The sequence below is a fragment of the Solea solea genome, chromosome 1, assembly GCF_958295425.1.
Source record: "Solea solea chromosome 1, fSolSol10.1, whole genome shotgun sequence".
NCBI classification, from domain to species: domain Eukaryota; kingdom Metazoa; phylum Chordata; class Actinopteri; order Pleuronectiformes; family Soleidae; genus Solea; species Solea solea.
This window is the reverse complement of record NC_081134.1, coordinates 45,309,854-45,334,122: the sequence shown is the minus strand read 5'-3', so window position 1 is coordinate 45,334,122 and position 24,269 is coordinate 45,309,854. Positions and strand designations below refer to the sequence as shown.

General features: G+C 40.3%; 5 protein-coding genes across 5 annotated transcripts; 2 read left to right on the top strand and 3 right to left on the bottom strand.

The window, feature by feature from the left end:
* LOC131471356 (excitatory amino acid transporter 1-like) lies at positions 1–3,913 on the top strand. The gene is made up of 10 exons (XM_058647874.1): positions 1–417; positions 516–653; positions 1,283–1,490; positions 1,614–1,656; positions 1,741–1,798; positions 1,969–2,143; positions 2,269–2,502; positions 2,588–2,782; positions 3,065–3,199; positions 3,280–3,913. The coding sequence occupies exons 1-10, from the start codon at positions 252–254 to the stop codon at positions 3,407–3,409; spliced, it is 1,482 nt and encodes a 493-aa protein (XP_058503857.1). The 5' UTR covers positions 1–251; the 3' UTR covers positions 3,410–3,913.
* Positions 3,914–4,975: 1,062 nt separating this feature from the next.
* On the bottom strand, positions 4,976–5,621 carry LOC131471393 (histone H2B 1/2-like). The gene has a single exon (XM_058647919.1). It carries the CDS (start codon positions 5,604–5,606, stop codon positions 5,232–5,234), a length of 375 nt encoding a protein of 124 aa, XP_058503902.1. The 5' UTR covers positions 5,607–5,621; the 3' UTR covers positions 4,976–5,231.
* A 2,727-nt stretch (positions 5,622–8,348) lies between these two features.
* On the top strand, positions 8,349–9,535 carry LOC131471375 (histone H2A). Its single transcript, XM_058647897.1, has one exon. It carries the CDS (start codon positions 8,447–8,449, stop codon positions 8,831–8,833), a length of 387 nt encoding a protein of 128 aa, XP_058503880.1. The 5' UTR covers positions 8,349–8,446; the 3' UTR covers positions 8,834–9,535.
* Positions 9,536–9,905: 370 nt separating this feature from the next.
* Positions 9,906–10,642, bottom strand: LOC131471385 (histone H2B 1/2-like). The gene has a single exon (XM_058647909.1). It carries the CDS (start codon positions 10,628–10,630, stop codon positions 10,256–10,258), a length of 375 nt encoding a protein of 124 aa, XP_058503892.1. The 5' UTR covers positions 10,631–10,642; the 3' UTR covers positions 9,906–10,255.
* Positions 10,643–13,437: 2,795 nt separating this feature from the next.
* On the bottom strand, positions 13,438–21,069 carry bpnt2 (3'(2'), 5'-bisphosphate nucleotidase 2). The gene is made up of 8 exons (XM_058647886.1): positions 20,471–21,069; positions 19,501–19,573; positions 19,158–19,304; positions 18,483–18,642; positions 15,635–15,730; positions 15,349–15,510; positions 14,779–14,913; positions 13,438–14,528 (listed from the first exon to the last, which is right to left on the bottom strand). Exons 1-8 carry the CDS (start codon positions 20,587–20,589, stop codon positions 14,386–14,388), a joined length of 1,035 nt encoding a protein of 344 aa, XP_058503869.1. The 5' UTR covers positions 20,590–21,069; the 3' UTR covers positions 13,438–14,385.
* Positions 21,070–24,269: the final 3,200 nt, after the last annotated feature.

The following is a 24,269-nucleotide window of genomic DNA, read 5'->3' as shown; positions in this document are numbered from 1 at the left end:
AATGGTTGGATGGAAACGTTGACAACGTGGTTGGAAAACTTGGCAATGTGCCTACTTGGCGATCAGCCAAAGGGGGGCAATAAGGGGGTTTTGCTACTTAGTAACCATGATGCATTTACGGCTCCACAGTCCATAAGTAACTGCTCGGGTCCCATTTTTAGTTTCTTTATCTGTGTTATTGCTTTGTAAACTAGTCCTGTACCAAAGTTGTTTTTCTGCAGTCTGTGCTGGTGTGAAGGACGATCAAAGACATGCAACCAAGTGCTCATGGAAAGTCAGAGTTGGACTCTGCAACAGTTCCAGCGCTGGAGGAAACTCGATGTGAAAAACCATTTTCACACCAAACCGGATCTAATATTATGTCTTTTCTCAAGAGAAATGCTTTTGTTCTTCTCACAGTTGCTGCCGTTGCATTAGGTAAGTGTCTCTCTAATGTATTGCTAACATTGTGTTTTCGTCTTTCTTCTCTTTCTTGGATGTTATTTAATTTGAATTGTAAACTTGTGTTTTCTAAGGAATTGTCCTGGGAATGTTTCTACGACGCAACAAAATGTCACCCAGAGAGATCCAATATTTAACTTTTCCTGGAGAGCTGCTGATGAGAGTCCTGCAGATGGTGGTGCTTCCTCTCATCATCTCCAGTCTGATCTCAGGTTAGAAGCAAACTTCATTGTGACTGTGGATGTCTGTGCTCTCACACACAGACTTGGATGGTAACTGAACACAGCAGATGAACTAAATATCAAGTGATTGTTGAAACTCAGCGATTGTCGGGTTTTTACTGCTGCTGAAAACTCTGTGCGCTTTAATGTTCTATAATTTTGATTTTTTTATTCTTTATGAAACCAGAGAGAGAAACCGTTAAGAGAATTAGGCTAAGAGAAGTGAAAAGGGAAAATCATTATCCTTGTCATGTACGTGCTTACAAAACATTTAGCATCATAATAGCATAACATTTACATATAATCAATCAAATCACAATATTCCATCATGATTACATAAATGTCTTTTTTGACAATATTTCACATCATTTTGAAAAAAAAGTGTTTGCTTTGATCATGCAGAAGTGATGACATTCCCCATGTCTTTAAATGAGTCTTATTAGTTTAGAATATTCCAATAATTTAATATTTAAATCATATTGTTGGTAGAAATGCCCGTCCTTGGCAGAAGAGAATGAGGAGTGAGTCATGTTTACAATAATAATAATTATTATTATAATAATGTAAATATTCAGCAGGTTCATACACTTATAATGACCTTTATGAGTTTTTCTCATCAGGAATGTCATCAGTGAACAGGAAGTCGTACGGGAGAATCGGCCTCAGGGCCTTTGGCTACTACCTGCTCACCACACTGTTAGCTGCGTTCACTGGCATCGTTTTAGCTGTCACCATCCAGCCAGGACACTCATCCAGAAGCATCCCAGTCACCTCTGCTGTTCAAGTGGAAGTTATAGAGGGTCCAGATGCATTTTTAGATCTAATCAGGTGTGTATAGAGATAATAATAGTGATAATAATCCTAAATTACACTGGATCTGTGAAGAGGCAATCAGACTTCTGCAGACTCGGTCCTCCAACAACAACATATCAGTGCTTTGTCTTTCTACAGAAACATGTTCCCCTCAAATCTGGTTGAAGCTTGTTTCAAAAAGGTAAGATTGTGCATTATCTATGACGTTGTCTTCATATTCATGTGATACATGCTCACCAATTTTCATGATTTCCTTATCATCCAGTTTAAAACAGTCTATTCCAGAGGTGCACCTACAGGGATCAATGGCGCCAGTGCAAAGAGTGAGATCAGCTTCTTACCCTTTTCCTTAATTGTCTAACGGGGTTTCATTTGTGCTGAACTGCTATACAGATTACAGAGATTACAGATTCACCTTTATTGTCATTGTACTGGGGGGTTAAAACAAGATTATACACATAACCTTGATTCTTCTCATTATTACTTTTCTCAGATGACACAGTGGCGATGCCAGGTTCATCCGATGGCGTCAACACTTTGGGTCTGTTGGTCTTCTCCGTTGCCTTTGGTTACATTCTGGGCAGCATGGAGGCGGAAGGAAAACCTGTGAGGGAGTTCTTTGACTGCCTGAATAAAGCTGTTATGAATCTGGTCAACATAGTCATCTGGTAAGTCTGGAGAGCTGCTATTAAGATGAACTGGGTATATGTAGCATTTAGTCTTATTATGCTCACATAATCTCTTCATCTGTGCAAGTCTTGGATTTATAATCTGCTGTGTCTGCGTATCACAGGTATACACCTGTGGGGATGTTCTTCCTCGTGGCAGGACAGATAGTGGAGATAACAGATGTTGGTGAAATGGGCCGTGAAGTCGTGATGTACAGTCTGACTGTGATCGCTGGCCTGCTAATCCACTGCTTCTTCACTCTGCCCCTCATCTACTTTGCTGTTACACGGAGGAATCCCTTCACGTTCATGGGTGGTGTCTTACAGGCTCTTGCCACTGCCTTTGGGACTTCATCGAGGTGAGCCACGGTGTTGCTATTACACACAACAACCGTGTGTTGATGAGTGACATACAGTTATTTCTTTTATTTTATTTTTTTTCAGTTCTGCAACCTTGCCAGTAACCCTGAAATGTATGGAGGTAAATCACAACATGGACAAGCAAGTGACACGCTTCATGCTGCCCACAGGTGCCACAATGAACATGGATGGTGGTGCACTCTATGAAGCAGTAGCAGCGTTATTTGTAGCCCAGACTCATGACATGGACTTTAGCTTGGGTCAAATCATTGTCCTTAGGTAAGTAAAAAAAAAGGAAACATTAACCATATGCTCTCAATGTATTTTAAATGGACATCCTAAAGGTCCAGTGTGGTAAATATGTGAGTGTTTATTGGCAGGAATAGAATATACTAGCCATGTTTGTACCATGTTGTGTATTTTCATAATATTATGACTTTATTGACTTAATTGTTTCCTTCGTATGAAGACGCACTCAGATTTAAAGACATCACAGTTTCCTCTGATTGGTTAATCTTGTATGTGTGCATGACCACGACTGTGTCGTCTCCCTTGTTGCAGCTTGATTGTCACAGTTGTAAGCACAGGTGGAGCCGGCATCCCTCAGGCTGGAATCGTGTCCCTGCTAATTGTCTTGTCATCAGTGGGACTCCCCACTGAAGATATATCCATTCTTTTGATTGTGGACTGGATGCTGTAAGTGCAAATCATTTTAATCTGTAACATGAATGCAGTTCCTGTGATAACTTTGGGTCTTTGTGTATTTTTGTGGGCAGGGATCGTGTGAGGACTGCCACTAATGTCCTTGGTGACTGCATCGGTGTGGGTGTAGTACAGCATCTGTCCAGACATGATCTCCAGAGCTCCAGACCTGCAGAGGAAGACCTCCACCTGCAGGTGTCATGAGGCCGCTCATGGAAACATTTGATAGGTTGTTGTAAAAACTCTTATGAAAATACTTGTTTTTCATTGTGCTTGAGGTGAATTTTAATGGTTTCTACTCATGAAGCTTAAGACAGACTTTCTCAGGAATATGAAGAAACTGTTGTAAAGACAAATGTCTGAGAGGATCAAGATCTACAGATGAGCAGTCAGGGATTTATTTTGAGTTGCCAAATGTTTTTTTTCCAGCCTTTTCCTTTAAAATAGAAATGAAATGATATCTTCTTAGAAATGTCTGGTTCAGCCATTGTGTGTGTTTTCATAGGGAACACTCTATCGCCCTCTGGTGGCAGAGAATCAAACTGTTAAATACTCAATGATCCTGCCTTTTATGGAGGTAAATATTGTTCAGTGCACCTGGATCTGAAACACTGGTGTGTTTAATAAAAGAAAACGGATTTCACCTTGATGACTTGACACAAAAGGGCTCAAAGATCTTCACATACTCTGTTACTCCAACAACATTAGACTGTATGAAACATGCAGTTGTTACAGATGTAACGTGCCTGTGCCCTCCCTGATCTAATGCAGTGAAAAAGACACTCATGTACAGCTAATCTTATCTTTGTATCTCGTCTTTGTCTTTGATTTCTGCCAAATGAAGCTGTAGTTTACACGCTGGACCTTTTAGAAACATCTTAAAATGCAAACTTTGCTTTTGCTCACATTTATTTACTGTGTATTTGAGTGATTTGTTATGTTTTTTGATCCATATATGCTAGAGACTAATGAGCCCTTGTAACATGTACTAGTGTATTATTTGTTTGTATAGTTGTGTGATAATATTTTTTTCTACATCAAAGGAGTAGCTGTTCTGTAATGTAATGCCTCATGGAGACAATGAATAATAAACAGACTAAACTGCTTTTACTACTAATGTATTTTATATTCAGAATATTTCTGTATTTTAATATAATTTTACACATAAATAATAAAATAACAGATATACGTACTGTATTCATTTCCAAACGGTCACATAAATATCAGCATCAGTCTGGAAGTCAGGTCCTGTTGAAGACAGTGACGTCAAATATTGTCACTGTTAAAATAATCACGTAACTCATTTTCTCAAGTTTTTCAGGAAACACAAAAAACTTCAGCTAACACATTGTAATGTAACACATCTATTGATCACTCAAAAAGGATGTAACAAATGATGACTATTGGCATAGTCATAACACTGTGTAAATTATAATAAATAATACATTAAATTATGTAACTTAAGAGAAATAAATGACTTAGGCAATTTTTGAACATGTTTTTGTGACTTAAGCAAGATATGGTAACACTTTATTTTGAAGGCGTCTACATAAGAGTCACACAAGCCTGTCAGAAACACGACATGACAAGTATCATGAGCATTAATGTTACTGCAAAGTGTTAATGACACATCACATGTCATGATGTTTATGACAGGCTTGTGTGACTCTTATGTAGAAACCTTCAAAATAAAGTGTTACCAATATAAGTGTTAACAATAAAACACTGATAAACTAAACAATCTACCTCTAGGTCTTCTCAATAATAAGACTAAACAACTTCGCAATATTCATAGCCCAGCCTTTAATAATAAGTAGATGTATATTATAGCTAAAGATGTCATCACTTACCCATTGGGGGCGCGCAAAGGTAGGCTCCATCTTGGAAAACTAATCAAATTACATTTTATTTAGACACGAGCTTGTAACGCTACGTAGTGTACAAAGATGCTGTTGCTCTCTCAGATGAAGTGTGTGGCTCTTAAAAGAGCCGTTGGGGGTTGATGTGCTTGTATTAGGACGCTGGTTTACTTGGAGCTGGTGTACTTGGTGACGGCCTTGGTTCCCTCGGACACGGCGTGCTTGGCCAGCTCACCGGGCAGCAGGAGACGTACGGCGGTCTGGATCTCCCTGGAGGTGATGGTGGAGCGCTTGTTGTAGTGAGCCAGACGAGACGCCTCCCCGGCGATGCGCTCAAAGATGTCGTTGACGAACGAGTTCATGATGCCCATGGCCTTGGACGAGATGCCGGTGTCGGGATGGACCTGCTTGAGCACCTTGTACACGTAGATGGCGTAGCTCTCCTTCCTGCTCTTTCTCCTCTTCTTGCCTCCTTTGCCGGCGGTTTTAGTCACGGCTTTCTTGGAGCCCTTCTTGGGCGCGGCCTTGGTGGGATCAGGCATCCTGTCAGTTCACACAGATGAATGAATGAATGAAGTGAAGGCGGGGGAGACTCTTCTTATAAAGGCTCCATGCAAACACCGCTGTGTGCTCCCCCTCCTGTGATTGGTTGAATCTCTCACTGCGGTTGGATGTGGCGGAGAGAGTGTTGTCTTTGTTTGAAACACACTGGAGACATTTTAGAAAACATACATGATACATTTGATTCAGGAAACAAGTCAGAAACGTTGGACATGTTTCTCCTTCAGTATCGTCATGAGGATTATTTTCATGATGACTTATGTGTTTTTAAATGTTTCAAATGCTTTCTATTTTTACAGATTTTTGATTAGTCATGTATTAGTCATTGTGTACAACACTCAAACGGTTGTTTTGAGTTGAGTTGTTGATGTTAGATAAATTATGAATGAGATAAATACATGAATCAGACAAAATCTTCTCACTTTCTAGAGTTGTTAATAATAAAAACATGTTATGATTGGAAGGTTTAGGACTAACAGACTCATAACACTTTATTGTAGTGTAACACTCACTCACTCTAATTTCCCAACATTAACTAGATTTAGTGAGGATCAGTTTGTTTTAACTCGTCCCCACAAGCTTTAAACATGTCATGTTAACACATTTATTAAATGATTTCAAACAGGCTCAATTTTATCACAAAGATTTCAAATTAGTCACGATCAGAGGATACAATGGAAATAATCAATGAGGAAACACCGAGGATGGATAAAGGTAACTAAAATAAGGGAAAATAAAGGAGAAATAAAATGGAATTAAAAATAAACTGGCATTGGGCGCTAAACGAATCATTCAAGTTAAAAAACTGTGTGGGATATGATCTTAAAATGATATATTATAATAGTCCATTGTGATATAGCAATAATGACATTCATGAGGATATTTCACATGATTTTAAAATAAAAAAAGAGTTTTGAAACAGAATGATATAAAATCCACTACAAACAAAAATAAGAAATGAGATTTACTGCATATGCTTGTTAAAAGTGAGATGTGTTACATTAAGAGAGTTTATTGGCAGATATTGAATATACCAACTATACGTTTGTACATGTGTTTAATAATTTGATTGCAGCTTTGGAATATTTTTCTTCTATAATACTTTGAGCATTTTGCACCACCATGTTCCTAGAGCAGCCTGAACAGAAAAAACCCAGTTGGATTTCCAGGTCTTTGAAGCAGAAAGAGAAAACATTTGCACCCAAATAAATTGTAAGTATATAATAAAAACAATAATGCATAAATAGAACAAGGAAATGGCAGAACCACCAGAATAAGCTTGTGTACCAACTTTGAAATTTGTGACTTTAATTAAATTCAGTTACAGCACGTATACAAGTATTTAAGTCAACAAAATAATATTCTCCCATTTTGAATTTATATAAATAAATATATGCATCCATACATTAGGACTGTGAGCTCTCATAGACAAAGTGTTTGGCTCTGAAAAGAGCCGTTGTTGTTGTTGTTGTTATTGTTGTTGTGTTTGTTGACAAAGTGAAGAGAGCAGTTTAACCGCCGAAGCCGTACAGAGTCCTTCCCTGTCTCTTGAGAGCATAAACCACGTCCATGGCGGTCACAGTCTTCCTCTTGGCGTGCTCGGTGTAGGTGACAGCATCACGGATCACGTTCTCCAGGAAAACCTTCAACACACCGCGAGTCTCCTCGTAGATCAGACCAGAGATGCGCTTCACTCCGCCACGGCGAGCCAGGCGGCGGATGGCGGGCTTGGTGATGCCCTGGATGTTATCACGGAGAACTTTGCGGTGACGCTTAGCGCCTCCTTTACCGAGACCTTTGCCTCCTTTTCCTCTTCCGCTCATCTTCACTTATCTAGTGATAGAGTTCACAAACACATGTGATCAACAAACTCACATTTCACGGCTATTCAAAGTCTGTTTGAGGACCTGGTTGAAGACAGAGGCGCAATATTCTTCCTCTGTGTGTGTTCATGGTGGATAAAGGAGTCTATGGTGCATCAGCGCCCCCAACAGGAGAAGAGAGTCACTGTACCTCCTGTAGTACACAGTAAAAGGAACACAAATGATTTGCTTTTTACTGGAATGCTTTAGAATTTGAACATTACATGTGGACATTTAGTGTAAAAACGGTGTTTCGCATGCAAATACCTGTAAAACTGAAACATAAAAGTCTATGCAGTTTTTGTAATGTCAACAATAGCCAGTATTTTTGAAACCTGGTGTACTTTGATTGACTGCATTTGCCTTGTGAAGGGAAAACAAGGGTTATTCTCTGACAGAATCATTTCATTTTGAGTCAGATTTCCAGTGTTTTAATAAAGTTAGTGTGTGCAGAGAAAGATGTGTTCTATTTTGAAATAAAGAGTTAGTATATATTTAACAAAATGTGTTTTTGAGAAGACAATTATCCATTTGGCCAATTGTGTTTCGTAGGTGTGAGTCTGTGTTAAGAGTTTAGAAAAAGTATCTGGGTTAAAAACTGTAAAAAAAAAAAAAACTAGACTGTGTTTTGTGTGGACAGCCCCTAAAGTGAATATGTGTGCAGCAGAAGCAGCCGCAGCAGCAGAGTTTAAGCTCTCTCTCCACGGATGCGGCGGTGGATCCTGATTGGTGGTGAGCGGCTCTTCCTGGAGCGCGGCGCCGCCCAGAGGAGCCCGAGTCCCCGCTGCTTATTGGACAAAAGTGCCTTGAAGAGCGCAGGGTGAGTCCCCCGCTCTGCTGCTCTGCTCTGGTTGGTGCGGCAGGAGTCTCCCGCTCTTTCGTGGACATATAAAGGAGGGTTTGCGCTCTTTCAGCCACACTTTCTCTGCGTTTGTCAGAAAAATCCACTAACAGTCACCATGTCAGGACGAGGCAAAACCGGCGGAAAAGCCCGCGCAAAGGCAAAGACCCGCTCCTCTCGTGCCGGACTCCAGTTCCCGGTCGGTCGTGTTCACAGGCTGCTGCGCAAAGGCAACTACGCCCAGCGTGTTGGTGCCGGCGCCCCCGTCTATCTGGCGGCCGTGCTCGAGTACCTGACCGCTGAGATCCTGGAGCTGGCTGGAAACGCCGCCCGCGACAACAAGAAGACCCGTATCATCCCGCGCCACCTGCAGCTGGCCGTCCGCAACGACGAGGAGCTCAACAAACTCCTGGGCGGAGTGACCATCGCTCAGGGCGGCGTGCTGCCCAACATCCAGGCTGTTCTTCTGCCCAAGAAGACCGAGAAGGCCGCCAAGTCCAAGTAAACCACAACAAGGCCACAAACAAACAAAAGGCTCTTTTAAGAGCCACACACACACTCACTCTGACTAACTGCTCATCCTCTTTAAAACACAACACAACTCTTGTGAGATTACGTCATAAACCGCTTAGTCATTAATAAATGATAAATATGTATGATACACTGTAAATCTGCATCTTCAGTCTTTTTACTACATATTTAACATTGTTTCACAAAATAATATTATGACGCCTCTGTGGAACACTGTTGTGATTCTCTCTACAGGTGAAAATATTGCCCTGGTTACATATCAAAACTTTTATTAATAATTCCACACAATAACAATTGTGTTATTAGTAAACACAATAGTTTGTAATAAATGAATAGCATATGTGTTGATTGTGGCTTTGTCTTTGTTGATGTTTATTAATAATAATAATGACATCGTCAACATTGAATGTCAAATTACTCTGGAAATAAATGACTCACTGTTATGACAGTAACTTATGTTTCTTCACTTATGACATTTGTACTGAAAGTCATATTTTATTTATTCCTCTCACTGTTGTTGCAAAGCTAATGACTTGTTTTAAACTCTCATGCAACAATAGTTACATTATTTCATGTGTGACCATCTCAACATGTGACACAGTGATTGTTAGTGTCAGTCATCAGTCTATGATGTTAAATATGAGACTCTGCTTTTGAAAATAAAACATTACAAAATCCTGTCTTTGCTTCAGAGATGTTGACTGTGATTAAAAGATTTAAAGAATTCCTCTGACATCCATCTATTTTAGCTCCAGTGTGGCATTTACATCAAGACAATAGTTCATTCTGATGAGGAAAACTATATTATTAGAACATTGTTTTTCCATTATAAATATAAACGTTTTATTTTACTTTAAATGCTCCCAAATAAAGAATAATGTGTGTTCTTTGAGGTCGTGAACAACATTTAATGACCATTAATGATTATTGTGTATGTGCAGAGAACATCACGTGTTTTCTGAACGAGTCTTTGTTTCTTTCACATTTTGGCGGCAGATCATTTAAGTCTCTAATGCACTAAATGAAGTTAGTGACACCAACAGAACTTAAATATTCGCGCCAATCGCCATGTTTAATACAACTGTGGTACAATACTATACAGTATCGACATGTGCAAATGGTAATTTAATGAATGTGTATTTTCTTCATTTCTCCCTCAGTGAGTCAGTTTCTCTGAACGAGTCTGTGCAGAAACATGCGGGTCAACGGATACAGGAATGTTCCTTTTAATGAACAACAAAGTTAAGAACTGAAGAGCATCCATTTACACAAAGATAAGCAGAGACGCGAGCTTGAAATATACGCAGCGTACAAAGATGCTGTTGCTCTCTCAGATCAAGTGTGTGGCTCTTAAAAGAGCCGTTGGGGGTTGATGTGCTTGTATTAGGACGCTGGTTTACTTGGAGCTGGTGTACTTGGTGACGGCCTTGGTTCCCTCGGACACGGCGTGCTTGGCCAGCTCACCGGGCAGCAGGAGACGCACGGCGGTCTGGATCTCCCTGGAGGTGATGGTGGAGCGCTTGTTGTAGTGAGCCAGACGAGACGCCTCCCCGGCGATGCGCTCAAAGATGTCGTTGACGAACGAGTTCATGATGCCCATGGCCTTGGACGAGATGCCGGTGTCGGGATGGACCTGCTTGAGCACCTTGTACACGTAGATGGCGTAGCTCTCCTTCCTGCTCTTTCTCCTCTTCTTGCCTCCTTTGCCGGCGGTCTTAGTCACGGCTTTCTTGGAGCCCTTCTTGGGCGCGGCCTTGGTGGGATCAGGCATCCTGTCAGTTCACACAGATGAATGAATGAATGAAGTGAAGGCGGGGGAGACTCTTCTTATAAAGGCTCCATGCAAACACCGCTGTGTGCTCCCCCTCCTGTGATTGGTTGAATCTCTCACTGCGGTTGGATGTGGAGGAGAGAGTGTTGTCTTTGTTTGAAACACACTGGAGACATTTTACTGTGCTTCACTTCTTCCTTCAGACATTAAACATTTCTCTGCCTCGGTATCTTCATGATTATTAATTATCTTAATCAAAGGAGGAAACATTGAGAAACTGAAACTCAGTGAATCATGGAGATCAAACCTCTAGTAAAAGGAAGAAGAAATTTGTATTTGTATACATTTGTATCCTTTCAGTTCAACGTGAATGTGATGCGTCCATGTCAATGCATTACTGTGTTGTTGTTAGACTGAGATTAATGAGATTGATAAGAACCAGACTAAATGTCTTCACTTTCAAGAGTTGTTAATAATACAAATTATACATATGTATAATATATTATATAATATTTTATTATATATATAAAAATATATAATATATACATACATATATAATATATTATATAATATTTTATATATATAATAATTGTTGTCGAGTAGTCGAGTGAGGCAGAAAAAGAAAATGAAAAGGATGAGAAGATGAGGTTGAGGACAGACAAAAGATCAGAATACTTTATTGCAGTTGAACACACACACACTCACTATCATTTTTTATTAATGACTTAAGAAACTATTGAGCAGTGGTTGAGTAAATATAGAGCTCTCTCAGTGACACCATCATCACCAACGTTAAAATACAGCAGTGTAAAATTGAACGAGTCAGCAACAGACTTTTCACAGGAGGAAGATTATTCCCAATAACATCATTTGCACTCTCTCATCCTCCTCTTCAGCAGCGTGCACAGGTAGACACTAGGTGGTGCTATAGTGTCTGCCCTGTTTGTTTCTTTTAAACTGATATAAGGCAGCTGATAGTTCCACATGCTGTGCCCTTATTTTTCACCGAGCACCTGCTCCCCCAAAACGTATGTGCACGCCACTGCTCCTCTTCCTCACATTGCTATAGTGAAGTTTGATAAAGATGAAGCTATACTTTGATACATAAAGTAAAATAGTAATTTCCTTCACACGTTCAGATGACTGTGAGCTCTCATAGACAAAGTGTTTGGCTCTTAAAAGAGCCGTTGTTGTTATTGTTGTTATTGTTGTTGTTATTGTTGACAAAGTGTAGAGAGTAGTTTAACCGCCGAAGCCGTACAGAGTCCTTCCCTGTCTCTTCAGAGCATAAACCACGTCCATGGCGGTCACAGTCTTCCTCTTGGCGTGCTCGGTGTAGGTGACAGCATCACGGATCACGTTCTCCAGGAAAACCTTCAACACACCGCGAGTCTCCTCGTAGATCAGACCAGAGATGCGCTTCACTCCGCCACGGCGAGCCAGGCGGCGGATGGCGGGCTTGGTGATGCCCTGGATGTTATCACGGAGAACTTTGCGGTGACGCTTAGCGCCTCCTTTACCCAGACCTTTGCCTCCTTTTCCTCGTCCGCTCATCTTCACTTATCTAGTGATAGAGTTCACAAACACATGTGATCAACAAACTCACATTTCACGGCTATTCAAAGTCTGTTTGAGGACCTGGTTGAAGACAGAGGCGCAATATTCTTCCTCTGTGTGTGTTCATGGTGGACAAAGGAGTCTATGGTGCATCAGCGCCCCCAACAGGAGAAGAGAGTAAATGGTGGCTTGTGCTTTTTTTAATTTCATATCGAGTTTAGAGCCTTTATTGTGGAAAAATATCAACTGATTCAAATGAATTCTGTTGCTACAATTGTCAGTTAACTTAAACTAAATGTTTGGTCGACAAATATTACATACAGTACGAGGACGTCACACACACATTCTTTGTCTCTATGACAAGATGCTGATTAAAGACACGTTATTGTTACTTTACCTGATGATCCCTGCTGTACATCATGGATGGGAACAGTTTCAGGCCCAAGGCACAAGCAGACTACAAGTGACTCGGACCAAACCCTGGTCCTCAGCCAGATTTAAGGTTTGCGATCAGGTTTTGGTTAAACTGTAATAATGAAATGAAATCAAGGATAACTGCATACGTGTATGCGTGTGTACTTTTAATTTGTGCAGTTTTCATCACAGAGGCAGAACATGTGCCGCCTGTTTGAGTTTAAACCTGGCATGAACATCGTAACTCTGTTACCAAACAATGAAAGCAGCAAAAACCACACACACACACACACACATCACCACTGCAAAGAAACACTAACTAGACAACGAGTTCATGAATGAATCGAAGTACATGACGTCTTTATTATGACCGACATACAGTGATTTTCAAATTTAAAGAGGTCACTTAGGGCTAGAGCAGAAACAGACAATTCCATTAACAAAAGCACTCGCCTGATTATTACAAATGTACAAAGAAATGAAGATGGGATGATGGTAGAAAAGCTGGAAGTGGATCAGCAAAACGAAAGATTAAAGACATTTCTTTAACTTTGTATTTACTGTGAGAAGATGAAGACAATACATATCACTCTCTGCACTCTGCAGTTTTCCTTCTAATCCAATGCCAGAAAAAAGGAAATAGAGAAAAAGCACATTTTGCTTAAGCTTTTAATTTCTTTACGGTGAATATTCCCTTGATTTGTCCTTTTTTAACCATTTATTTTATAACAGCTTGGCGAACCTACGCCTCTGTGGACCTTGTGAAATTATATTTGTCATAATCACTATTGTTTTAGATAAACGATCAATATTTTCATACACTATATGGACAAAAGTATTAAACAGACGGAGTAAAATACATATACAGTACTTTAACGTGGAACAGCTTCTTCACTTCTTGGAAGACTTTCCTTTGTGAATGTGTGTGCATTGATTCTGTAGAGCACTGATGACGTCAGAGAAGTTCCAGCTCACAAGCTTTGCTTTTTTTTCCATATAATGAATAACACCTGAAATGAAGGTGGAGTTTTCTCTTAACATTTAAGTGCAAATTAAATTGCTGTGGTGACAGTTTGTAAATAAAGAAGCACACAGTGTGCCATTGTTTCTCTCTTGTGTCTGATAATGACGTAGTTGGTGTTTTCTTTGTGACGTGTGTGTGTGTGTGTGTGTGTGACAGCGGTGTGTCCGCTGTTTTAAAATCAGATATGTCCATACTGAACACAGGAAGCTGTGCAATACACAACCTGCAAATATTTCACAATAAAAGCGTTTGCACACGAAGAAGAAATGAAAGTATTGTGGTAATAGAAATGAAACGCGTAGAGTAGAGAGTGTTGTGTTTGTGACACAGCATGTGACACGTGGAGTGAAGGATAGTTGCTCCGCTGATCGGATTACGAAAGGGAAGACGTTCCTGCGACTTGGTCCAAGTCTTACGTGTTTAAGATGAAACGAGTCACATAAAAGCATCTGTTATGTTCAATATTGTGCTTCTCAGGATAATATTTCACATTATTTGTCCCGTTGTCCTGTCACGATGAAGGAAAACTGATTCTGGGATGACGTCTGTTGTTTCGAGTTCACTGTGGGCGCACTACTGCAGTAGTTTCCAGTTGCAGCTTTGCTGATTCCTCAGTTCTGCTCAGTGAATCCAAAGCCATGTCTGACTGGTAGATGTTTGGTGACCCGTGACGATGAAGCCGTGCAGCCTGGTAATATTAGCAGACGGATCATAGTTGGAAGTTCTGCTCTCTTCACAGCCTGACAACCATCGAGTCTTTTCAGTTCTTCGCTGGGTCCCAGTTTGGTAGTTTCTCCAGAATGGTCTTGTGGTCAACACCCACGCTGGCCGCCAGGCCTTCTTTGTTGAGTTCCGATCCACTGTAGTCGATGTAGTCTCCCTTTAGAGTCGTCATGTGGCCTCCTACGATCAGAAAGACCTGTTTTTAGTGCGGTCAACTATACACGTTTATTAAAAACATCTACTCAAGCTTGAGGACAGTAGTGTCCAGTTGGGTTATTACTTTGTACAATAAATCCAGTCTGGTCTTTTTTTTATGTTTTATAAAGAGTTAAGAGACTGTCAAACAGTAGGATGGGTTATTATTTTGTTGATTGTTGTTTGAAAGTTAAAAAAGGAAACAACAAAGAGGAAATAATGGCTGTTGTATTACCCAGTGCAGTCAGCAGAGCTGCACCAGCACAGATGTCCCATTTCTTAATGAAGGTGATGTGGATGTAAACGTCTGCCTGCTCTATAGGAGCTGTTTCACTTGCAGGCATCTCCAGGAGTGTCAGAACCTTGTAACCTGAGACAGAGCGACGCATAAAAGGAGAGAATTAGAAAGCAAACGTGTGGTCGTCATTTTCACCGATTTCCTCGATATCAAACACCATAGAACATGTGTCACATCACTCAGTAGTAGAGGGTAAAACATGAACAAGAACAGGTCAGAAACGGTTACAAAGAGGGGCAGATATCCCAGAATCAAAATAGAACTCAAATTCATCAACTCTATTACTTATCAAACTATTACACTCTTAATACAAGTCAGAAATGGGGTTAGAAATAAGATAGTATTAATATAATATTACCTTCCAATAATACAATTATTTAATAGACTGTAATATTATTTTTTACTATATATATATAGATATAACATAACATTATATAACATTACTTTATATTTCTGCATGTGCAATACTAGAGAAACTAGAAAAAGAAGAAATCATTCTTTACTCACCAGCTCCACCTGCTGGTGTGATTTTTGTGTCGTTTCCAAAAGCATCACGGATATAACTGGTCACTTTTCCAGAGTGGGAACGCGACACGATCACACTCGGAGGGTTGATCTTATAAGAGGAGCGTGGACGCACATTTGCCCCCTGGCCCACGATCGCCCAGGCTGCAGCAGATTCAACAGACAAAATCAAAAGTTACACAAATATCTTCATCTATCAAACACAAATAAATGAGCGGGACACTTTATGAATGTATTTTGATGTAAGAACACTGAGAGGAGAGCCTACCAGTGAAGCCAGTGAACGGCTGATGTATGACACCAATGACTGGTTTCCCATCGACGGCCACACAAACCATGGTGGTCACATACTGAACAAGGTTCTCTGTGGAGAGACACAAACAAAATGGATCTTTTCAATCCCCTTTTCATCTTATTGTAAACAGCCAAAATAAAGACACAGCAAAATATCTTTATTCTGACCTGTGAGATAAGATTATATAATGCATCATATACCGATATTTTAATTAAAAAGGGGTTTTTCCACAATAAAGTTCTGTTTTTACATGATGGATAACTATCGTTTAGCTGCTTCTTGAATAGTGTTTAACATGTAAAACCAACAGATGGGTGTGAAGTGTTTTCTTTGTTTTGTTTTAAGTAAAGACCAGAGAAACCAGGGATTAAAACAACAAGTCAACTCAGCTTTGTTTGACAAAGGAGGAGGAGATATGCTGTAAGGCGTGTTTCCACCGGCTCTACTCGCCTCGCCTCGGCACGGCACGGTTAAGTCACGTTTCCACGAGCATAGTACCTGGTACCAGGTACTAGAAAAGTACCTGGTACCAGGTACTTTTCTAGTACCTGCTCTGGCGAGGTTCCAAGCATGCTGAGGCGATACTGACTGGTCTGAGTGCCGTCACAGGAAGTCAAGCCGAACAATGCCGAACTGTAGATCAGTTAAAAAGACTTAACAATCCTAAAAATGTGTGTTAATCTCCAACAACTACCAGGGAAATGTCTAAAATCTCAATATTTAACAGTCTGAAAACATTTGCTTTACAAGTCACTTGTCATATAAAAATCGGAATGAAATACACAATATTATTGACATGAAGCCTCATTTACATCTTACAAATCACTATTCTCCCATTTGTCGTTCACCTGTAGATATTTTGTGGCAGACACAAACTGGACAAACCAGTTCAGCTGCATCTCCTCCGCTTTTATTTCTGAGCCATCAAACAGGTTTGCTGTGAGCAGGACTAAAAATACTGCTGCAGTTTACACCTGTTTCCTGTTTATCTAACACATCTAGAATCATGAAAACATCAACATTTTAATGCTCGATGTCAGTGTTGAGTAAACTCGACACACGGACTGAAAAAGTCTCACAATCGTTCTAATCGTTAGTCGTTAGTCGTAGCCATACTCCACTGTGACCACATTAGATCAGATCTGGTTCCTCGCCCTTTATTCAAATACACACTGACGTCATGACTGTTTGTAAGATGAGAAGTGAAAAAGTTTTAACCAGTAGAAAAAAGTAGAAAAATTGTTGTGGAGCTTATAAATAAAATAAATGAACATATGTATACTGATTACAGAAAACTAAATCAGTGAAGCCTGAAGACGTCAAAGTCTTAGATGTGGTTTGAGAACATTTCTTGCATTTTTAAACGCTCAGGAATGTGAACACATGCCCTCAAACCACTTTCACATGTGGTTTCTGTGATCGGATCTAAGGATTTATTGGGACTGTTCAGACCTGTACTTAGAGCGATCCTGGCCATTATTGGATCACTGAGGACAGATATTACTACCAGATCTGAACCGGGTCAGAGACGACATTCAGAGGTGATGCGAGGACACATGTGGCCACACTCCTGCGCTGCATGAATGCTGTATGTCCTCTGGACAGATTAGAGACCACTTCGTCAGACGGCTTGCAGCCTTTGTCATAATAGGGCTAAACAAGAGTTCCAAAACCTGTTGTTCCAAGCAACACGTGACCTTGAGTGAACTGCAGCCTCATCACGCTGCTCGTTGAGACTCGTGACAGTCCCTAGCAAACATCCTGAGCTCCAGCCAAAACAGGTGAATCTTCATTCTGCTTTGGTTACTAAAACTCCTTTTTTATGCTTTTGAGGGGTTTCTATTGGAGTCAGTTCACAGGCTATTGCCAGTAAAGGAGGATGTTGGAGAGTGTGTTCATTCATTGGCATTAAGAATACCACACACAGCTCCTTTAACAATGTTCACCATGTCAATTATTTCTTCTAATGATACAGACAAATGGACAAAAATCAAGCTTTGATTGACTCCGTGTTCTTCTGTCACCTGCACACGCACAGAGGAACCAACACCAGATGCATGTTTACAGTTAGAAAAACACATAAACAAACATGAAGTCAACGCTGGTGGAATGACCTACCGAGCGCTACCACAACAGAGGCATCCCTGTCTATCTAAAACAGCTTCCAAGACCATCTTCTGTCCTAGCACTTACCTTTTACCCCCTCCCCTGCACTATATCCTTCTGCACTGGGATCCACCTCTGCACTCTCACGCTCTGTCAGTCCACTGTTCTTTCCAAGACTACTTCTATGTCTATATGTGTGAATAAAGGGCAGGGACACGAGATCAGATCAAAGGAGAAACATCCAGGATGTTTTCATGTCAGATGTAAACAGTATTACTTGCTACGATCAGTGAGGATGGACATTAAAGCTGCATGCACCACGATCACAAACCAATTACAGTTAGATTGCAGCGTCAATATGGGTGGAGTATTTCAGAGATGGAAGGACGGCCTCATTTCATCTGTTGTGTAACAAAGCAGGGACATCCGTCTGTGTTCATCCGGTGGGAGGGGCTCCCAAAATGGTTAGTAATTTACCAGCCTGTGAATTAAACTTGACAATTAACTATTTCTATTTCTTCCTGCTATCTTGTCTCTTAAAGTAGCAGTGATGCAGTGATGCAGTGTATGTGTCCTTACAAAGTGAGAAGCTTTTCAGAACCTGTTTCCCCAAGAAAACAAGGGTTCCAGTGAAGTTCTTGTAGAGTCTTACATTTCAAGTTGTACGGCATTTACAGGTGGGACATTATTACACAATGTAAAGTGATGAGCTCACCTGTATATTCCTGTGTGGCGTCTAGAGGATCGATCCACACCGTGACGCTGTCAGCAGGAACCTCCTTGCCTTTTTCTATCCTTTCTAATATATCAGCTGGAAGGTTACGGCTCCAGGTTGCTTCTTTATCCACCACGCTGTCATGTTCCTCACTGTACACCTGACAACAAACACATGCAGACAGAATTATCCTGGTCCTGTGCCACAGACTACACATTTTCCAATTTGACTATATTTGAATAAAACGTGGGAAAGGTCCAGCCTTCAGGGCCAAATTTGGAAATTCTGGAAATGTTCCATTTCATAATCAATATTTATTTGGATCCAATATCAACTTATAAAATCCTTAGATTGATCTTTTAATATATGATGTTTCCTGTATCCTTTGCACAAATCTATTAGGAGACAAAAGAGTAGACATGATAGTCACATGACCTCAAGCTGTCGATAATATGGATTTTTAATGTTTGAATGATCACCATTGACTGTACTATAGAGTTTTACTGTGTGGTCATAATAAAATCTGGACCTTGTGAATCTGAATACCCGGGCCTAATGAGAACAGGGGTCGGAGTCAGATCATGCTCCAGTGCTGAAACAGCACTGTCTGGATATGTGGGACACAGGTCAGACACAAGGCAGTTTAACACAAAGCAACTCGGTGGTTGTGCTCACCGTGACGTCAGGGAAGGTGTTATGGATGAGGTTATACATCTTCCTGTGAGACTGCAGGTCGCCCAAAGTCAGAGGGTCATTGGCTCCTTCCTTCGTCTTGCCCTTTGACTGCTCCTGCAGACTATTGTCACTGCGCACCTTCTTCACCTGCAGAGGACAAAACACAGTGCCACAGGTGCACATTGTTTTAGCTGTAACTGTTACAATATGGGTGACAAGGTTAAGTTACTGTTTCATATTATTAGAATCTAAAATAAAACTTTCACACAGAGATTTGAAAACTTCACAGAGAACCTGTTTAACCTGAGAGCACAGAGCGGCCCGGGGATTAAAGTGGTTTTACCTCTTTGCCACCGAGTACTGCCGCCTCCACTGAAACCGCCAGCAGGTCCCGCAGATCCACATTTGTCTTCTGTCTGCAGAGACAAACATACAGGACAAGAATGTGTGACACCACAGAACACCAGCCAAGTGGAAAAATAACAAATACAAGGAAACCATAGCTGACTTCATTGCAACATATGACACTTTAATAGATTTTTTGTTTGTGTGTACACATACATACCATTTCCATTTACATAAATATTATAATATAAAGAGTTTTTTCCCTGAAGTCAAAGTGGAAGAAACAATTTATTTAACAGTCACCAGGTGGCGAATGTCTATGGAATATTAGTCTATTTCCCATTTTGCAAATTTTAGCTATTTTGGCATTTGCAGCAAGAAGACCGGGTTCGAGACCTGATCAGAATAAGGGCCTTTCTGCATGGAGCATGATCTCCCCGTGTGTGAGTGGGTTTCCTCCCACAGTCCAAAAACATGCAATATGGGGATTAGGTAAACTGGACACTCTAAATTGACCATAGGTCTGAAAGTAAATGGTTGTTTGTCTCCATGTGTGGCCCTGCCATGAACTGCACAACTGTCCAGGGTGTGAGCCCCCTGAGAACCTCGTGCGCAGGATAAAACGGTAGGAAAACAGACGATAAAACAAATCTGAGTGACTTATTGAATAATTCAATGCTTTCCATCTCTGGTTAACACTTATAAAAAACACATCGGTATTTTTAAGGTTAATTTGCAAATTGTGCCGTTTCTGTTTATTAAGTATAATTGAAATATCACGATTCTGAGGGAGAACATTTTCAAAATTGTGTAAAAAAAAAAGAAAAAAGTAAGAAATTTCGATATATATCAGAATTCGATTTTAAGCAGCTGGCGTAGGACTGTGATACAACCACACACACACACACGCTGTTAACTGACATAGTGTACGAGCATGTTAGCAGGTTACACGGAGAGAAGAGACCGACCTGAAAGCAGCCAGGCGGCTGGAGATCACCCCGGCATACAGGTGGTAGATGATGCCGACGGCGAGAAGGCAAAACACCCCCACGCCAAGCGGTGACAGTCGGACGCCCATCGGAGCCATGTCCGCAGGACGAACCTCTGAAGTTTAACAGTCACGAGACAAGTGGTCTGAAGTTGTCACAACCTAGTAGCGTGAGCTGTAGGTGACGTGGCTGTCACACACACACACACACACACACACAGATAAAGACCGTCACACTGTGAGGACAACTGTCTCAACCTGTCAAACAACCGTCACGCACACACACACACACACACGCGCGCGCGCGCACGCATACATACACACACACACATACACACAGGCTAATTCCGACTGGTTGCTAGCATCGCGCAACGTCCTCGCGCTCTACAACAGACCGCCGTGACAGAGTTCGCGGTGACATTCCGTTTGTGACGTCCTGTGGCTGCTCCGTAATGTCGTGGTAGTTCACGGACAGTGGGTTTGGGCCGAGTGTTCCGTATTTCTGAAGGCAGCAGTCAGACAACAATCCTCCCTCTGTTCACACATCTTTTCCCCCTCTCTCGTATACGCTGCCGTAACCGTACGGCTGCGTACGTAGCGTACGCAGCGCCAGGAGGTCACACTTCACTTCCGGGTCACCAAAAAAATAATAATAATACAAGAATATTTTTACAGCAGGGGTCTCAAACTCAAATTTATGGAAGCCCTTTTCCAATTTTAAAATACAAATATACATTAGTCATTGGTCTGTCATCGTATGTCATAAGCCTTAATAATTACCTTCATAATGAGATGCTAAGACATAATTATGAGCTACTAAGTCATAATACTGAGATACTAACTCTTAATTATGAGATGTTAATTCTTAATAATGAGCTACTAAGTCATAATACTGAGATACTATATCATAATTATGAGATGTTAATTCTTAATAATGAGATGCTAACTCTTAATTATGAGATGCTAAGTCATAATAATGAGCTACTAAGTCATGATACGGAGATACTATATCATAATTATGAGATACTGCCATAATTATGAGATACTAAGTCATAATTAGGAGATACTAAGTCATAATGGGATAGTATTTCATAATTATGGATGCTAAGTCTTAAGTAATGATATTTAAAAAAAAATATAAAATAAAAAAATAAAATCCACTCATACACATCTACTGTGAAGGAAAGCAGCAATATTTAGGGTTTGAGCACAAGGTGCGTATAACCCTATTGAAACTGTAAGAGTTATTGGAAAAATATAGAAACGTGATCAACATTTTTCACCATTTTCTGGTCCAAGGAATGGAAAAAAAATAATTGACTGGTGAATTGATTAGAATTATTATTTTTTTTTTTTTTTAAATCAGCCCCCTTCTCCACAAAAGCATCATCACACAACCGAAATGTCAGTCATCTCTTTTTCCTGTCAAATTCATGATGCACTGGATGCTGAGACTAGAAGAATCGTCTCCTCGCCCATCTCTCCATCTTGGGTCACCAGGGTTTGCAGCTTGCAACAAGCCACTGACTTCTTTGTCCACCGCTCGGTTGTCCCAAGTCTGATCATTACTTTAGGAAACATCTTGTACATCTGTGCCTCACACTTTGGTGTTTTATTTAACTGCTAAATATTTTCCTGCACGAATGTGTGGAGCATTATCTGGCTGTGATTCCTCACATCACCTACCTGAGGCTGAGACAGTCAGAAATATTAGCATTGCATGTGTGGCTGCTCATATTGCTGCTGGTGTTAATGGTACTGCAACAATGTTCAAATAACTATTTTAATAGCACTTTTCAAAACAACTCTACAAAGTGCTTTCTATAGTAGAAAAATAAAACCTTTAAGCGTAAAATGGTAAAGACAGAATTTAAAGATAAAATGAAAAGCCATATGAAATAAAATAGTAAAAATACATCTGTAGTTAAAAGAAGGCATTTTAAAGCAAAGTAGTTCTAATGTTCAGTGTCATATTTTTATGCATTAGCCATATTTAGTGTTAATAGCTAGAAGTAAGGAAGTTGTGAGATGGGGGCAAGTAGCAGCATCACCATCCACTGTAGCATTCCCTGCTTTAGAGTCCAATTTATTATATTCCCTTTAAAACCTTGTACAAATCCATATAGGGTTTAAGTTTTCTGGTTAAGATCAACCGAACACTTGGAGCAGTGTCAAAATGTGCCAAGTCTACAGTAACAGATCAGTGCAATTCTTTTTAAAATAATTCCACATCTTTAAGTTCAAAGCACTAACTTGTCAAAATAACACTCATCACAGAAAAAATACAAGTCAACCATAAATTTAAGAACAAAAGTTTTACTTGATATAAAGAAGGCAATAAATACAAGTTTTCAATGTCTAACATTACAGGCTGAAAGTAGCAGTGTCTGTACACCATCACCATCTACATGTGATGTGATTTACACTACAAACCTGTCCATTCCAATCCTTTGTTTCAGAGGAAGATAAATGCATATCATGACAGGCCGAGTCACAAAATCAGATGGATCCATGTCTGATTTTGGAAACTGCTCAGTCATGGTATGCCACTCAGTCAGGATCCGTGGCCAGATTTCCTCACACAAAGAGAAGAAGGGGAAGGACGAAATGCCTTACCATGTTACGAGTCGACTCAATTTACCTTGTTCTCTGTTGTGTGAAGAAGACCCAGCTCATAAAATCTTGACTGATTTAAAAATTGAGCAATTAAATAACTCGATGCTGTTGGGTCATGCAGAGAGCTTGCGATCTTTTGCATGGTTTCCCAAACATTTAGAGGTCAGATTACTAGTAAAGTAATTAAGTAAATTAGATCAAGCATTTAAAGGTGTTTACATTGTTAATAGTCTAATGACACTTCTTACCCAACACATGAAGACGCAGGGAATCAGGATACGGCTACCTTTAGCAGAGGCAACAGCAGCAGTGGGTGGTGGAAGTCTGCAGGGAGAAAACAATTGATATGGAGACAAGTTGGAGGAATCATTTAATGCATCGCTCAACAAGAGTTAAAGCGGAGAGAAACTTTAGGGCAAGTCTACAACAATCAGAGGAGGAACTTTGCCAACACATCTAAGAGATAGAAGTTTCTCATGCAACCAACCAAGACATTGGGATTAAGCATCTTCCTAAAGACTCTACAAGATGCCTAAATTGTGAAATTTGAAAGAAAGTTATGGATAATAATGGACTACAGACACTTCACATAAATAGCTAGTGTATGGTGAGGTGTTATAACCTATGATCTATCAAAAATCCCACTTTGGGCAAGCCATAAAGTCCTATCATTTCAACCAGCTGCCTGCTTCACAAATAAGAGGCAAAAGCCCACTTGTGTTTACACGTTTACATGATCACTGTTAACCACAAAGCTCCAGACACCAAGTCAATCCAAGAAACAAATCAAATCACCAAAAATAAATTAAAAAGCTGCAGCTGCACAACAGTCTTTAACATGAAGCCAAATTCTGTCTGATTTCTGTCTGAATTCAGCCCACAGAATAAAAGTTTTATTTCAAGTCATCGTATCGAAAGATAAAAAGTTCAAACATTTGGCGCAACTTTCACTTAAATAATCCGAGTTGTCTCTCTGCCAGGTTTGTGTCCTCCTAAAGAAAAGAAACGCGCTCTAATCCTCAAACCTACAATCTCATTTAAGAAAGAAACGATGCAGGATAGCCCTGCATCCCTAAGACGAGTAACGCATGGTTTTGCAGGGGAAGATAAAAATCCCCTGCTGGGAGGCCTCCCAACATGACGCGCAAAAAGACTATGAACAC